The sequence below is a fragment of the Vidua macroura genome, chromosome 4 (assembly GCF_024509145.1).
Source record: "Vidua macroura isolate BioBank_ID:100142 chromosome 4, ASM2450914v1, whole genome shotgun sequence".
NCBI lineage: Eukaryota > Metazoa > Chordata > Aves > Passeriformes > Viduidae > Vidua > Vidua macroura.
The window spans coordinates 48,092,985-48,110,694 of NC_071574.1; the positions used below are offsets into that span (position 1 = coordinate 48,092,985).

General features: G+C 38.9%; 1 protein-coding gene across 1 annotated transcript in view; it reads left to right on the forward strand.

Moving 5' to 3' along the window:
* Window positions 1-16,707, forward strand: part of TEC (tec protein tyrosine kinase) — a 43,838-nt gene extending 27,131 nt beyond the window's left edge. Inside the window, exons 3-18 of the mRNA XM_053976474.1 lie at window positions 2,140-2,241; window positions 3,240-3,321; window positions 4,792-4,920; window positions 6,315-6,355; window positions 6,778-6,959; window positions 7,912-7,977; window positions 9,737-9,791; window positions 9,955-10,034; window positions 10,556-10,689; window positions 11,510-11,584; window positions 12,272-12,443; window positions 12,606-12,822; window positions 13,359-13,423; window positions 14,311-14,429; window positions 14,764-14,921; window positions 15,589-16,707. Coding sequence (XP_053832449.1) covers window positions 2,140-2,241; window positions 3,240-3,321; window positions 4,792-4,920; window positions 6,315-6,355; window positions 6,778-6,959; window positions 7,912-7,977; window positions 9,737-9,791; window positions 9,955-10,034; window positions 10,556-10,689; window positions 11,510-11,584; window positions 12,272-12,443; window positions 12,606-12,822; window positions 13,359-13,423; window positions 14,311-14,429; window positions 14,764-14,921; window positions 15,589-15,666 — 1,755 coding nt within the window. The 3' untranslated portion in view covers window positions 15,667-16,707. The remainder of the gene's footprint in view (window positions 1-2,139; window positions 2,242-3,239; window positions 3,322-4,791; window positions 4,921-6,314; window positions 6,356-6,777; window positions 6,960-7,911; window positions 7,978-9,736; window positions 9,792-9,954; window positions 10,035-10,555; window positions 10,690-11,509; window positions 11,585-12,271; window positions 12,444-12,605; window positions 12,823-13,358; window positions 13,424-14,310; window positions 14,430-14,763; window positions 14,922-15,588) is intronic.
* The last annotated feature ends 1,003 nt before the right edge of the window (window positions 16,708-17,710 follow it).

Here is a 17,710-nt window from a genome sequence, read left to right on the forward strand (position 1 = left end):
CTTTGTCCTCCTGTCAGTGTCCTCTGAATGAGCTCCCTGAATGCCAGAATTGGCATGAAAATCTCTGAGCCCAGGAGGAGGGTGATTCAAGATAAAATAATAGTGTCTTCCTCTAAGGGATTTCTGTGATTCTGGATACAAGGTGTATTGTCTGTCTGTCCTGCAACCTCAGTTAACCAGCAGGTGGGATCCAAGCACCCCTCTGGACACAGAAAGCAAGGTAGATAAGTTAGGGGAGTGGTAAGTGTTTCTTCTCCTTTGCCTGTTGTGCAAGAACGACGTCTGGAGAAGTGTCTTCAGCACAGGTGTGTGGGGTGTTGAATTCTGGGGCTCATGAAAAGGCTGATCTCGTTTGGACCCTCCTGTTCTGTCTTGGCTAACCTGGCAGCCCTGAAACTGCCAATTCAGTCACTCAGTGACAAGGGGAGGGAGAGGCAGTACTGCCTGCCCTGCCAAGGGGTGTAGATTTTCAGTAACAACTTTTGGCTTTTGCATGAATGTATGTTTTTGTTTAGGGAGTCAATGTTCAAGTAAGGGGTTACGATAGAATATCTTGAGTTTGGAAGTGACCAAAATAAAATAAACAGAAAACTTAAAATGATTTTTTGGTAAAAAATTCCAGGGTTGCATACAAAATTATTTTTCAGCGTTACTTGATAAATCTTTGTAGTACAACTCACGGTAATGTTTATGATTTACTTTTTTTCTTTATGGTTGGTTAAAGTGCCTAATTCCCCCATACATTTCCCTTAAAAAACCCACCTCTCTTGTGTGTGTTGGTTTTTCTGGTAAAAAAATAGCAGTTGCTGCTTTATCTGAACTTATCCCTTGTCATTCTTGCTGATGCTGACCATGATGTACATCAATTCTTTATCCATGTTTTCTCTGCACTAATCTACGTAAGATTCAGAGTGCTATATGCATTTTAAGTGCTGATGAAACTTCATGGGTAGTTACCTGTAGTGTTTCTGGGGTGATGGAATCCTAACTGCTGTATTTCAAGTTATTCTTTGCTTCTATTTACAAGACTGTGTTTTCAGTTGCTTGTGATTGTACCAGACTTCTGCTATTTGGGCTAAAATTTCCATCCCCAAAAGAGGAGCTGAGTAAGGACTGGCATATCTCAAATAATTCAGTAATTGCTAATTATTTCCACATTGTGTGAACAGTGTCAGTGTTTCACAAGATGCACTCTGGACTGGATATTCTGGATGTGCTTGGCAAATCAAATTTTTTTTAATGTGTTTTTATTCAGTACCAGCCATGAGCTGCTACTGCTTTTGTTTTGTTCTGGATTCCAGTAGAAACTTCCTCTCCTATTAGAGATATGGCTGTCCCAAAAACAACCAAAGAGAGAGGTGGCACTATACTGTCTTTCTGTGGATTTCATTATAGACTAAAGCCCAGTACACCTGCCTGTCATGATCAGCTGTTCTTCCAAGGGGCTGCCTCTCCAGAGTGTTGAACTACACTGTCCTTCCATGCACTGTGCAGCACCTGCTGAGCACCTCTGCCTTCTTTAAAATGCTCATAATTATCAGTGTTGGTGACTAAATCTCAGATTTAGTCTGTGCTTTTGACTTTGCTTCTCCGGGCTTCTGCTAGCCTTGTTCAAAGAAGTTCCTTCAATACAGAGCCCACTTTGGTCCAGGGTTACACTTGTATCTTCTGCTTTCTGTCTCATCAGGGACTTGTGTTGCCTGTGTAGCATCCAAATTTCTCTGGAACCTTAGTGGAACACAGCAGAAGCCTCCAAATGGTGGGAGCACTTCAGCAACAGAACAAGGAAGCAGATGAGACGAGACCAATTTTAATCATAAACTCAGCAAGGGGGAAGCACTTATTTTTTCTCAAGTTATTTTTTGTAAAGAAGAGTATACTAAACCTACAATCACATCTGATTGGAAACTTTCTATATAAAGAATTGGTACTTTTCACTAAGCAAATTTACTGTACTCAGTGCATTTTCACAAGTGCAGCTCTTTCTACTCTCAGTTTTCAGACAACTTCTCAGGTTAAAATCACATAAAGTGAAGTCACTGTTATAAGTGGGAAAAAAATCAAGATGTCTCTGCTGAAAAAAAAGAGAATTAGATAAATTGGTTATCTTTTTACAATTTTTTTTCTTTTCTCTTATAGAAAAAGTACAGAAAAGGATCTGTGGATATTTCAAGGATTAAATGTGTCGAAGTTGTAAAAAGTGATGGTATTATTCCATGTCAAAATAAATATCCTTTTCAGGTATGTTTTTTAAATACAAAATATATAAATTACAGTGATCTTTTCAACAACACCAAGTCATTTGGACATAACTGCCCTTAAAATTACTGTCAGTTCCAAAGAATGAGCACATTCCCTGTCTCTTTTGGGCTGGTGGGAGGTAATTCAGGATCAGTGGTTACAACACATCCCCAGCGAGCTCTGCTGCCCTTGCAGTCCCTTCCCTTGGGAGTTGGGCCACAGACACTTGGTCATTTTCTTTTCCTCATCCTCTCAGCTTGAATTTTGACTGGAAATTGCCCTGCCCTGTTCTGCTGGAACAAGCGAGCTGACAGCCCAATTTCCCTTCTTCATTCTTTCACATTAAATTGAATCTAATTACCATGAAATTATATAGGAATAAGGAAATCAAAATAAATCTTGTTGCTTTTTTTTTTCCTGTTTCATTGTGAATTGAATGGAAATGAAAACAGAAAAAAAATGCTTAGAGGGGAAAAGAAAAATATGGAGGTTGGATGCTGTGCCTCCTTACTATAGAGGGAATGGTTGGAGTGAAGAGGAATTCCACTGCTGGAGGGGACAGCAGTGACTCTGATCCATTTTTGCCAGAGCAATACTCTTTTTCTGCTAATACAAGAAGTGGAGAAATAAAGAAGAGTCACTCTAGAGCAATACTGACTCAGCTGGGAGAATGTCTGATTACAAAGTAGCTTTTATTCATTAAATTGACCCGTTTCTAGAAAAAACACAGTGAAGAATGAACAAAGCAAAGTATGAAGCAAGCGTTTTAAGGAATGCTGACAAGATAATATACCACTACAAAATTCTTCCCAATTTTCCTGAAAACATCATATTGGCATAATACACCTTATTAACCTTTCCCAGTTTCTGCATTTTGTGCCTGAATACACTCATTTTGCAAAATGTAACAGTCATTTGTCTTATTCTGTTTCTTTAAGAAGAAATGAATTAACATTATGAGGTGAATGTATTTTGATGATTTCTTTTCTCCCCTCCAGGTTGTATATGATGCTAATACACTTTATATTTTTGCACCGAGTGCACAAAGCCGGGATCAGTGGGTGAGGAACCTGAAAGAAGGTAATGGGAGTTGCTTATACTTATGCTTAAACTCTAACATAGGCAGATACCTGTGCTTGAGCTGTCTGCATGGATTGGAGTTAACTTGGTGCTGTGTTTTGGATTCGTGGCCAAAACAGTATTAAAAACATAGCAGTGGTTGCTGCTGAGCAGTGCTTGCACAGCATGGAGGATTTGCCTTTTTCCTCTTCTGCCCCCACAGACTGGGGGTGGACAAGAGGCTGGGAGGTGACACAGCCAGGACAGCAAGCCTGGACTGGCCAAAGGGATATTCCATATAAAGTTGTGCTCAGCAAAAAAATCTGGGGTAGAGGAAGACAGAGATTAGGGTTTTTTTCCCTTCCCTACTGGCCACTGCACAGGGGCTGGCTGAGCATTGGTCTGCTTGTGGGAGATGGTGAGTGATTTACTTTACATTACTTCTGGGTTCTTTTTTTCTCTCTTTTGGTTATTAAACTGGTTTTATCTCAAGCCAAAAGTTTTTATCTCTTGTTCTTTCTATTCCCCCATCCCACTAGGTTGTGGGAGTGGGTGAGTGCCTGCATGGGTGCTTAGCTTCTGGCTAGCATCAACCCGCAACAAATTACAAATCTACCAATTTTAATTTTTTATTGGGCCAGCTCATCACTTGCATACACAGGGTGTGGTAACAGGTACTGAGAGCCTCAAATACTCAGACTGATCTATTTTGATTTTGTGAAGTGCAGCTGCAATCAGAATTTGACTCTGCTTTTGCACAATGAGTTAAAAAGTTTATCCAAGCTAGTTGATGGCATCACTGAAAAGTTTTGTTTGGATGTAGCTAGACAACATTGTGGGCCTTAAGCTGATGTAAAATGATAGGAGGTATCTCTGCTGAGATGTGATCAGATAGTTGCTTTCACAGTGAATAAAGGGTTTTTTTTTATTTGCCTCTTAATGCCTCTCTCAGCATCAGATGCTCACATTAATTACAGGTAAAGTAATAAGAAATTATTTTTGGGCTGGGGTCAGAGGGCAAGGAGTGACCTCTGAAACTCAGCAAGCCCATAGCATGGGTTAAGGAGCCTTCCAGGCCAAAATGATGAATTGTGCCACAGAACAGAGATAAATATGAGCTGTCTTTCCCTCCAGAACACTGTTTGTAGATGAATTTGAGTCACTTGCAGCAGCAGCAAAACGGGAGGCAGAGCTCCCAAAGCCTACACAGCTGCCTGACTGATCCCAGTGGTGCAGGGTCTCCTTTCACTGATGCAACAAACCCCTGCTAGGATGGTTGGTGTAGGGGGGAGTATGGCACACCCTTCTGGAATAAAGTTATTACCTTATATATATATCCTCTATGATTGTTGTATCACCTCCATGTAAACTTGCAAGAAGAGAAGCTGTGCTAAAGTAAGGGCAAGCAAAGATTATGTCTCATGTCAAAGATATGTAATATGTATTAAAAATTACCCTCTTGCAGACTTTTTGCTCTTTTTCTTCTTGTAGAAATAAAGAATAACAGCAATATAATGGTAAAATATCATCCTAAATTCTGGACAGAGGGAATTTATCAATGCTGCAGACAGACAGAAAAATTAGCACCTGGCTGTGAAAAATATTGTCTTTTTGAAAACAGTAAGTACATATGTTTTCTTACAAAGTTCTTCTGGCAAATTTTTCTGCTTTTTTGTATGATTCTGTCATCACATCTGAATGCCTTGGTTTTTAGGCAAATTTATAGAGCAGAGTCAAGCATTGATACTGTGCCTAAAGTAAGTAAAAAATAATTACCAAGCATTCTGTAAAAAATAGAAAAGCCAGCAAAATATCCTTGCAAAAAAAAAAAAAAAAAAAAAAAGTTTAGATAAATCTGAAAGGAATTATTGAAGTTGCTGAATTTAATTTGGTTTTTTTCTCCCATTTGAGACTTGACCCATTTGACCAAGTGTTTACCTCAGACTGAGGCTGAAACCTTATGGTGAAAAAGATTCAGCTACAAATCTTGCCAGCTCTTCAGTTATTTATTAAAACCTCTGCATATCCAGAGAATAATAACTGCATTGCATTCAGTGTTCCTACACCAAGGTGAAAATGATACAAGAAAGTTTAATATATTTACAGACACTGGACTGAATTTCCTCAGAGGTTTGTAAATGTCCCTGTGCTGAACCTGGATGAGCTGTGACTTGTGCAGGCACTGCATCTTCCAGCCTCCAGATTGCAGGTTCTGCTGATTCAGCAGTGGATGCTGTAGTGTGCATTGCTGTGGCACTGAAATATTGACCAACAAAGGAGCTAGTAATTATTCAGTCCTTGATTTAAGGAAAATTCCATAGTACAGAAAGAAATTGAGCCATTGCTTATCTCCCAGGAAAATCTGTGGCACCCAATGATTTCTTATGTCTGTAGAGGCAATCAGGGGGACCTGGGGATTTAGTAGCATTAGAAGACTTGAAGAATAAACAGGGGCTCATGGCTGATTCAGCAAAATGAAAAGCATGACCTATAGCTCAACCTTTTAAATGCGTGAAAAAAATAGTGCAGGAGAAAAATAATTTTGGATCTGAGAGATGTACTAAGAAAATACATACAACTGTTATGCATTATTTAGCAAGGCAGGGTTCAGGGGCTTACGTTTTTTAAAAGGGCAGATGTTAATACTGACAGACTTTTAGATCATCATGCTGACAAGAACACAGCTTCATTTTCTTACGCCTTGTTTGTCTTGATCCATTTTTATTTCTCATAATTTTTTGCATCTGAGGGCTGGTTCAGAGCTCTCTGTGGCATGGTCTGGTATGGCGTAGATGTTGCCAAGTCTGTGGTCAATGTAACCTGCTGGCTGATGTAGGATGTTTTGGCAAGAATATGTAATCATTTTTCCTATAGCTTAATTGGAGTTGTCTTTGCTTTCTGAATTTCTAAGCCATACTTGTTCAAGCCCAATCTGAAATTTAACCCTTTTATTTCATTTTAAAATTTATAGCTAAAAGAATAGGCATAAATCCTCTCCTGTGCTTTGTTTCTAGATGTAATGAGATTGTCCTCTTCGATGCCAGAAAAAAGTGCGGTAGGTAGAATCTTTAAAATATTGAATAGATAATTACTGCTTTTTGAAAAAGTATTTTTTCTCAAATTACTTGCTATGTCCTGGAGCAAAGGTCTATTTCTGGATGCATCAATGGGCATCATCTCAGGGTGAAAAAAAATCCCACTGAAATTTAGCTGTATCTATACTGCTGGTGGAAGATGTGGGCAAAAAGCAAATGCTAGCCAGCTTTGCTCTTTACTGGCAGCTGCAAGGCTGCAGCACAAACCAACCCCATGGATAGTACCTGCGTGGTTTGCTGCCACAGAGCCCAGCTGCCCCCCAGGCCACCACAGGACTAGCTCAGCTTTTGCCTCCAGGATGCAGTGGTGTGATGATAAGGGTAAATGGGGCAGGAAGATGGAGCAGCGTGGGATGGTAATTTCATAACATTGTGTTTTCAGCGAAGACCTCCACCACCTGTTCCTCCAGTTGAAGAAAATGGGAATGAAGAGGAGGAGATTGTGGTAGCAATGTATGACTTTGAACCTACAGAACACCATGATTTAAGATTAGAGAAAGGTGAAGAATATACAGTAATTGAGAAAAACGACATTCATTGGTGGAAGGCAAGAGACAAATACGGGTAAAAATTAGTTCCTTTTTTTGTTATTCCTATTTTTTGTTATGAAGTTCATAAGTCTATTTTTATATTGTAGAAGTTCATATTTACTAAGTGTCAACAAATAACTGCATTAGACCCTACATTAGGCCCAGGCTCTGAAATCTCATCCATATATTCTCACTCAGAATCCAATTTTTGAAAGTGCAGTACTTGATAGACAGATTGTGGGACCCAAGTGCAAAGACAGTTGCAGAACTCGAAGCCTTTCCAATTATGTTTACTTTCTAATTTTATAGTTCCCCAATTAAAGCACCAGCCATCCTTTAAAACCTCACTAGACTGGTAAAGTATTCCCACTTCCCTGGGGAACATCTCATTAGGGAGCAATATGGTTAACATTTAGCTCAGCAGGCTCTGACTTCCAGACTTGAATAATCATCATTTTACTTAATAGCTGGATCATTAGAGACAATCTTTGAATAAGTTGAGAGAGAATTGCAGTGAGATGCTCTAATGACTACAACTTCACATTCCCTGTATTAGAATTTTCCCTGCAGTTTCAAAGATGAAAGTTTCCATATTTCAATATTTATCAGGTTCCTGTTGCCATATGTTATGGGTAATTGTGAGTTATCAGGCTGTGTCAGGCTCCACACATATTTCCCCTGACTGACTGAGACTTCTGAGTGCAGAAGAGTGACAGAGCAGCAGAGGGTTACTCACCTTCACCCCTTCTGCTGGTTTTCTTGGACACTTCTGCTGCCTGTGACACTTTTCTAGGGACACTGAAAATTAATGTGGAAATGCTGATGTGGAAAATTAGTTTCTGAATAACCAGTAGTAGAGTGGGTGAGTCAGTAATTAATAAATTACATCGAGAGACCTCTGGTAATTAGCAAAAAGAAGCAACTGTCTTCTAGGCGTGCAATTTTACATGTTTTCACTCAGATGATATATTCTATATTTTTTTTAGAAAACAAGGATATATTCCAAGCAACTATGTAACAGGAAAGAAGTCCAACAACCTTGATCAGTATGAGTAAGTGAATGCTTGAATTAAAATCTGGAATATCATGAAATGAAACCTATGCTTCAAGAATGGCAATGTATTTTTTAGCATTTTGAAAGCAACTGTTCACATACGGTAGCACCAAGAGGTTAAACTTAAACAACTGAAATAGGCATATATTTTTTCAGATTCTCCTCACTGATTATGCTGGGATTTATAATGTAGAGTCAAGTCAGCGAGACAAGCATCAGGCATGTAGTATTTAGGCTATCATGGTTAAAGCAAAAAAGCCCCTCTTAATTATCTGGTAGACAAAGAGAAACTTTGAAGGAAATTTACCCATTTTAAGTGTTCTAAATGTTATTTTAGTAGTAAAGTGACATATCTGTCCAAAGTTTGTAGCAGGAAACAGTAGAGGAGAAAACAGTTGAAATCACTCCAAATAAACATAAAAGATTGGCTATTTTGGAAGCTCTAGTTTTCAAGAAAATATGTAATTTGATGCATTTCAGGTTTCAATGTACACATGTAACTTAACAGCTATAAATGTCTAGCTTTTTTTTTTTTTTTTTCAAATGCTTTTTCCAGTTGATGTTTAATTAGGGAGAACTTATTTAAGAACATCAGGGTAAAAATTAACATGATAACCTGTTCTTGATATTCAAACATCATTATAGGATAAACTGTTGTGCCTGAGAATATAGGACATACTTAATGACTTTTAGATAAAATGGAGTTGTAAGAAAATAATAAATAAAACCAAATTTCAAAGCTACATTAGTAGCTCCAAAACTTTACTCTCAGATACATATGGCTCCTACTTGCTGTGGTTTGTCAGAAGGCAGAATTTCATCTGGGATTTTGCCCTTAGCTTGACTAGAGGGAATTATTTGTTGCTTTCTCATCTTAGAAACTCTTGCTAAGAGCTCTGCTCAGCTCTGGGCTGGGCTGCAGGGCTGGCAGAAAGGGAAGGAAGGAACTGGACTGCCTTATCTGGTCCAGCCACTTTGTGCTTTTACCACCTTGGGGCCAGACTTCTGAGTCTCTGCGTAGTCCAGGGAGCATTACTCCAGGTCATGTACCAACTGCAAGAAACCACTGTCTCCAGAACAGGCAGAATCTGATTAAAGGCTGCTGTGCCACTTCCCTGCTTGGTTACTGAAATAACAGCGTAGCTCAAAGCAACTGCACCACACCATTTGCAAACTGCCTGCTTTTCCTTTTTTTATTATTCTCTGTGACTGGCTGACATGCCGGTGCTTCTGTAGCTGCTTTAAGCTGCCCATGCAGCACAGAGCTCAGAGGTGTGCAGCCATGACACTTAATTCAGAGTTTCAGCCTCCCCTTTGCTAGCTGGGTCCTCCCTGGGAGCCCGGGGTTTGGAGATACTGAATGACAGAGCAGTCTGACAGCCAGCTCCCCGGGTGGTTTGACTGGTGTGCAGGCAGCTGCTTCCCCAGGGCTGCCAGCCCTCCCCTTGGGCTGCTCTTCACAGCAACTACTGCCATCAGCCTGGATGTGTTTGACAAGTGTTTTTTTCCACAAACTTACATCAGTTCCCTGAGTTTTATGGGCTTCTGTGGGATCTCCATGGATTTATTTCAGGGCTTTTTTATGCGACAACTGCACAGTGTAGTAGAGACTTACTTTTGCATGTTATAAATGTTCAATTCTTGATCTTCATTTATCATAAAATTATTTAATCTCTAATTTCATAATACTTTGCTTAAAGCTTTTTAGGTAAATCATGCACCTTGGGGAAGTTTTATTTACTGATGTTGTGTTGCAGGTGGTACAGCCGAAACCTGAACAGAAGCAAGGCAGAGCAGCTCCTCAGAAATGAGGTGAGCACATCACCCTTACAGTGTCTACTGTGAAATTCACTTTAAATACCTTTTTGAGTTAAAGCACAGGCATATTTTGGCAAGTGCATATCCTGGAACCAAGTGAAAGAATCATGTAGCTTAAAACCAGTTGCTCAAAACTGGCAATGTGCTTGTGTTTTAGGATAAAGAAGGTGGTTTTGTGGTGAGAGACTCCAGTCAGCCTGGCCTGTATACTGTTTCCCTTTACACAAAATTTGGAGGGTGAGTTTCTGTAGTTTCTCTGCACACCTTGTCTCATCTGAATCCATTTGTATCTGTATCCAAATTCATTGGCTGGAGGAAAGCCAGGAGAAGGCTCAATAAGGAAACAAGAGCTGCTGATAGAAAAAGCAGTTTCTCCACTCCATGGTTAGCTCCCATTTGGTTTAATCCAGTGTAGACCCTAACCCCCACCCAAGGGAAGAGGTTTTGCTCTTCCACCCCATTTGGTCTCTTCTCTCCTGCCAGCCTGCATTTGTGTCTGCATGTGTGAGCTGGACTGGGGAGCTCACTGGGCTGAAAATTAACCTTTTCTGGGTTAATATTCAACTTGATTTCATCACTGAGATGAGGGCAAGTTGCCAGTGCTTAGGATATTTGATATTCAAGCTGTTCCCAGAACATGTGGTACTCTGCATCTCCCTTTCAGTTTACTTTTTCTTGTCAATGTGCTCCTCTTAAAAAATTCACCACAAATGACATGATATTATTACTAACTGTTATTGTTGTTATCTTTTTTCCAGGGAAGGTTCATCAGGAATAAGACACTATCATATAAAAGAAACAGTGACATCACCAAAACAGTACTATCTTGCAGAAAAACATCTCTTTAACTCCATTCCAGAAATAATTGAGTATCACAGCCATAATGCAGCAGGTAGATGGATTGGATTCTTTCTATCACTTAAGGTTGATTTGAAAAGGAGTTTGAGACATTTTATTGTTTTAATGAAATTTTGGGGGGTTTTGTGGATCCTTCCTTTTCAGGAAGTCATGAAACACTGCAGTTCCACATTATTTCAATAATAACAGTAATTTGAAAGGTTTTGTGTGTATATAAATATATATATGATGTATAAAATGTTATTTCCCCAGAGTAACAGAAGAATAATTGTATCAAGTCAGGAAAAATTGACCCTTAGCTCTACATAGTGCTTCTATCACCTGCCTGTAACCCACAGTAGATGGATAGGGATTGTACCTCCACAGAACACTCTCCAGGCCCTACCTTTTTACCTGCTGGTCATTGCCACTTGAAATAATCTAACCTTCCCATACAGCAAACAGTTGAGGAGTTGAGCAATTGAGGAGAACAGTAATGTGTTGCTTAGAAAATCCCTACTCCAGATCCATATCTGGTGGCTGATGCTGGTCTCTGCCCACTGTATGATGGAATGGGGAGAGTATAGGAATTGGGTTCAAGGCACAGATACTAATACTTCTTTTTTCCAAGTCTGTTCTGTGCATAAATGTCACTCGAGCTATGATTTCCAGATCTTTACATCAAACTCAGATGGCCCAGCATTTCCTGATGACATTGTGGAAAATATACCCCAAAAACATACTCCTGCTTTTCATTTATTATAACTGATTTTTCTACATATTCTTAATTGGAGTCTGCAGTGAACGAGAGGCTGAGTTGCTGCCTGGTGCTGTTTCAGAAGTAAACTGTCTCTTGAATTATCATTGACCCTCAGGTCTCGTTACCAGGCTGCGTTACCCAGTGACCCCAAAGAGGACAACGGCACCAACAACGGCAGGATTCAGCTATGGTGATTGCCTGTTATGTTCATCTACACTTCTTCTAATAATTTTATGAATGCTGAGATGCTACAATACTTTCTAAACGTTTTGAAAAGATCTGATTCTGTGCTGTGATTGGCTATATGAATATACACTGGTCCAAGCTGTACTTTCAAGACCCTTGCACAGAGTATCAGCATGCAAAGGCACCATGTATTTGGTATTTTCCTCCATGCTTTCTGCCATGGATATCTTGAGTTCTGCCATATTAGAGAGCTGTGCCTTTGTTTCCTTCATTAGTCTTCAGCCTTCTGACTCAAACTTGACCGTTTGATCTTTGTTGAGGGGTTACTGTTTTAAAAGATAAATTTGGAATAGCCATGTTTCAAGCGTGGTGATGTGAGCAACCTCTATGCGTTGGCACAACTTTGTGGTGGCATTTTGTTGAAATCAAATCTGATAGTATCAGTATGTAATTACTGGCCTCAGGAAAGTTTGAATTTTGACTTCTTTGTTAGTGAGGAGTAGCTTAAAGGTCACATCCACCTAAAAGTTTGTTTTGTGATATACAGAAGTATTCAGTTTTCATGTTAATTCTCAGACATTTTCTACCTAAATTCCTTAATTTGCTACTAATCCAGTTTCTCTTTCCTCTTCCTTATCCTCTGCCAGCTCAGTAGTTTCCTTAACTGTTGTTAATTTGTTCTGGTTTATAGAGAAATGGGAGATTAATCCCTCAGAACTGACATTCATGAGAGAGCTGGGGAGCGGTCTGTTTGGCGTGGTGCGCCTCGGGAAGTGGCGGGCACAGTACAAAGTGGCCATCAAGGCAATTCGGGAAGGTGCCATGTATGAAGAGGACTTCATTGAAGAAGCTAAAGTAATGATGTGAGTTGTGTGGTTGGCACTTTGATTTCCACTCCTAGGCCTCTGATGCTGTATACTGATTATAAATAAACTCTGGGGGAGGTGGTATTTCTGCAGTTTTGTGTGCTGGAGAAATCGCACTGGGTGGAGGAAGTAATAACGACATGATCTCAATCTTTTCAGGAAGCTAACACATCCTAAACTAGTTCAGCTGTATGGTGTGTGCACACAACAGAGGCCCATTTACATTGTGACAGAGTTCATGGAGCATGGCTGCCTTCTCAATTACCTGAGACAAAAACGGGGAGTTTTGAGTAGAGACACTCTGCTTACTATGTGCCAAGATGTATGTGAGGGAATGGAGTACCTGGAAAGGAACAGCTTTATCCACAGAGACCTGGTAACATCCCATTAGGCAATACATTCCTCTTTGAAATTTTTATTTTTGAATGTACCTATTCCTTTTCGAAACGGCCTGTTTGTTTACAGCTTCTTCTGTTCTTGCAGAAAATTGAGTGGATGAAGTTGACTCTTTATGGTCTAGTCAAGTCTCTAAAACTGCTCTGTACAGAAAATTATGAGAGATTTTTCTCTCCCAAGAAAATGGAATAAAATCTCTCTGAAATGTTTATAAATAGTAACAATTTGTGCTGATATAATAGCCTATCTCCTTTCTCTATTGTTGCCATTTTCACCACACATTAATCCCTTGAGATGATAATTTTTTTCCTGGTGATCTTTCACACAATAGTGTGGTTGTGAAAATGGTACTATCAAGAGGAGATGCACATGTTCTTTTTATAATGAGAATACACCACTGAACATGGTAAATGGCTTAACTTGCTAAGCAGTGAATACAAAGACATGATTAGATTGCTGTAATTTGTCTGCAAGAGACTCCAAGTTTTCATCCAGCTCTAACCATTCCCACTGCAGGCTGCCAGAAACTGCTTGGTGAGTGACTCAGGAGTGGTCAAAGTCTCGGATTTCGGAATGACAAGGTACGTGGAAGTGTGCAAAAGCATTTACGGAGATTTGGAAAAATTCACCTAAGCCTTGTACTTAGCCCAAAGGCAGCACAGACCAAGCAAAACTGCATACAAAAATGTTCTTTTTTGACCTCTCTATGAAACAGCCTTTGATGGGTTTTGTTTTGCCTTTTCTTTTCTAGTGCATTTAATGCTTACTTGTTCTGTGTTGATTTCCTTACTCATTTTAAAAAAGACAGAGCTTCTGTTTCAGAGAGCAGAGCTGCTGCAAAGATAATAGTTAAACTGTATTTTGGTAAATAGATGTTAGAAAGAGGCTGTTCAGTGAGTTTGGGATTCTCTTGGGATAGATGGTTCAGAGTTGTGCTAGCTGAAGGGCTGGGAGATGCTGAGATCTGGAGGGGGGTTAATTTCCTGCCCTTGTTAGCACCTGCGTGGGTGATGTGTTGGTGAGGCAGTGGTGGGAGCAGCTCTTCCAAGAAAGGTGTTAAAGCACCGTGGTTTGACTTCTGACACATCTCTGTGTTGCTGAGTTTCTATGTTCCCTGTCAACTGAACTCAGACTGGCTGGTGAAAAACAGAATGCTTAACTTGCAGGAGGCCTAGACATGTGTTGTATAGCTAATAAATCACAGGAAAGAACTCTGAAGCAATATGAAAAATGACCAGAGTCGTGGCTGAAGCCGTACTGTAGTAGTGCCCCAGGAAAGATATTTTTATCTTGTGATGCTAACGCTCATGGCCATTAGGTGGCAATATGAGCTTCTAATATTCCAATCCAAAGCTAAATGAAACTTTGCAGGTTTGGACGTTGACAGAAGGATATCATGTCTCTCTCTTTTTTTTTTTTCTTTCTTTTTTTTTTTTTTGGCTTGTTTTTGTTTTTGTTTTTTTTTTAGGTATGTCCTTGATGACCAATACACAAGTTCTTCAGGGGCTAAATTTCCTGTGAAATGGTGCCCCCCAGAAGTTTTTAATTACAGCCGATTCAGCAGCAAGTCAGATGTCTGGTCATTCGGTAAGATATTAAGCATGGAAAAAGAAATGTATTTTTTATATTTTATCTATAGCAGTTAATCTCCAGTTATTGAGAAGGATTCAGACATCTGAGAAGAAGCTCAGAGAAACCATTTGCTATGGTTTTATTAGTGATAAAGTTCCACAGACACATTTAGTTCTGTTATTAATTAAAACCCATGCTACTGGAACACCACATTTTCAGTGATGACACATGTGAAAAGTGTCTAGAATATGGATCTCAAACTATTTATCTATCAGAAAGCCTGAGTCCAGGGCTCAAAATAAACACATATGTTAAAGAAGTTAGTTATTTTCTTTTTTTTTTTTCCCAGGTGTTTTAATGTGGGAAGTATATACAGAAGGAAAAATGCCATTTGAAAAAAGCTCTAACTATGAAGTGGTAACAATGGTTAGCCAAGGACATCGCTTGTATCGGCCCAAACTGGCCTGTAAGCAGATGTATGAAATGATGATGATGTGCTGGCAGGAGGTAAATATTTTATATATATATATATATATATATATTTAAATTTTTTTTGTCTTTGAATTGAAATAAAGGTTGATCTAGAAACAGCAGTTATCTTCTCTAGAGCAATGTTCTGAGTGCATCCAGGTCTCTCAGCTATTCACGTGCAACTGAACTAGAGCTCTGATAAAATAAAACATTGAAGAAATTTCTATGAAATAAATGAACTGTCAGATTAAGTATGTGAAGGCATTTAGTAACAAAATTAAATAATTTCTCATTTCAGAGTCAGAGAATAAGTTGATATAAAAGAGGTATCAGAGATTGACATCCAAAATTCTTAGGAGCATGAACAACTTGCATTAAGAAAGATTGGAGCAGTTCATTGGGGAAGGGTGGGGATGGGGAGGAAAAATAAAAAAATGTGTAAAACTATGCAAAATAATGAATTATATAAAAAGTGTAGTCCAGAAACACCTATTTATGCCTTTTGCAAAGCATAAAGAAAAGGCGTTGCTTACTGAGATTGAGTGACACATCCCAAAATCCAGACAAGGAAATATTTTTACATTTAATACCTAATGAAATGCTAAATTCCTCACCAAAGAATGATGATATGTCCAGCAATTTATCAAAATCAACACAACTTTATTGATTTCTGATCACAGCTGTGCATGCGTTTTATTTCTAGAAACCAGAAGAGCGCCCGACTTTTGAAGAGTTGCTTCATGCAATCATTGACATTGCAGAGGGTGAAGATGCTTTTTGAAAAAAGGCAGCAGCAGCACAAGCAGAGAAAATAAGGCACTTCCCAGAGATATGTGGCTTCACAGTTTCTTTTTAAGATCTTGATCCTGTAAACTGTTGGGTGCTGCTAAACAAACAATGTGGGGAACCTGTAATACCTGATGCACTCCAGATCAAGGAGAGTTTTCCATGTTGGGAAATGAGCACAGTATCTTCAGCAATATTAGTAATCTCTGTATTTTCTCTGAAAAGTCAGCATGGCTGTAAAGTTCAGTTCTTTATGGAGGGAGAAAATGTGGCCAGAGGCCAGGAACCTTGTTTATATTTAGTGGGTTGGGTTCATGTACATACAGTCCACGTGTGGCAAGCACATACGTCTACAACATCCACGTTTTTGGGTTTCTCTTTACATGGGCAGTAGTATTAGTAGTGATTTGCATTCTTAAAAATGGAAGGTGTCTATAAATGGCTTTTTACTGACACTGAAATGTTTCCAGAGATTCTCCAGAAACATTTTTTTTCTTGGATTATGAATGTTTAGCAAGAAGACAAAATGCACCTCTTTCATTTGTACACAGTAAGTTGTTACCAGCTCAGTTTAGCATAACACTCTAAAAGCTGTGCTTCATGAGCCATGATATGCCTGGAGTCATTGGTTTAGCAGAGACCTCCCATGCTTAGTCTTCATGTTACTAATGAAAAATAAGTCCAAGATTCAGCACAACTGGCTGTCAGTGAACCATAGTACCATGTTTTGGATTAATTATAAAATAATTTATATGCTGTATGTACTGTAAATATAAAAATTGAATGCATTTATTTATATAAAGTGGGGGGGGTTTGTCTTGAAATGTTCAAGCCAAATTTGTCCTTCCTTCACTTAAACACACAATTCGCTACAGGGGGCTGTAAATGAAAGAAATTCTCAAGTGTGTTTAAGAAGGGCTCATGTTTCTGTCTGTTGTCTGTACATACCATGATCTTACTTTTCTGTTCATAACAGAAGATATCATACTGCATGTGTGTGTAAATAAACTCAACGTTAACTATTGTTTGGAACCAACTAATTTGTAGCCTATAATTTACTGTCAATGCATCATAAGTCAAACTAATTAGTCACATGAATATGGCTTTATGTTAGTGCATGTATATATATATGGATATATAGATATATACACTTCGGTGTGTATATATACATCCTTTCTCTCTTTATATATATACATACATACATACATATATATATATATATATATATATATGGTAGAATGAATACATACTTAAATGGATTTGGCCATGATGAAATGTTCAGCATTTCCTGATCTCTCCTTGGAAGTTACATGCCCTGTCCCCTCTGCTGGAGGCTAGCATCTCCACAATCTTACTGAAGCCTACTTCAGTTAACCTGACTTTGTAGCAGTGCATATGAGGACTATTTGTACTCCTGTTTCACTGTAGTCACCTTCTGAGGAGCTCTCTTAAATGTTTTTGTTTTCTGTTGTTACTTGTGCTGTTGTGCCACATATAATAGCAAATAGATTGCACCAAAAGTTTTTTTTTGCAAGTAGTCAGGTAGAAGTATGGTGAATTTTATTTCCAATGAAATTATTAAGAGTAACCATAGTTAACTTAATACATTCCATCATTCTGGCATCGGAGTATTTCAGTGATCAATTTTAGAGATGTTTAGATTCCCACTCTGCTTTGCTTAATGTTTGCCTTTATATTCAAAACAAGGAGGCCTCCTCTTTCTTGGAAGAACTGCTTTCCTTTTCTCATGCTATTCTATTGAAAAGCTACAGATTGCCAGAAAAGGTTCAAATGCCTCTTTACTTTATGGCAAAGTCTCAGAAGATTATTCCAACCATGCAAATCAACCTGTCAAATTGCTGAGTCCAAAACCACTCTCCAATCAATACCAACAGCAAGTATTGTTGAAAGGGAAAATCTAGGGGTTTCTACTCTACTAGTAGAAAAAGTAGTGGGAAAAGCAATGTGGAACATTTAAGGTAAGCCAAGCACATCTTTCCTTCCCTAATTGCTCCTTTGAGCCCCACATTCTCTTAAGA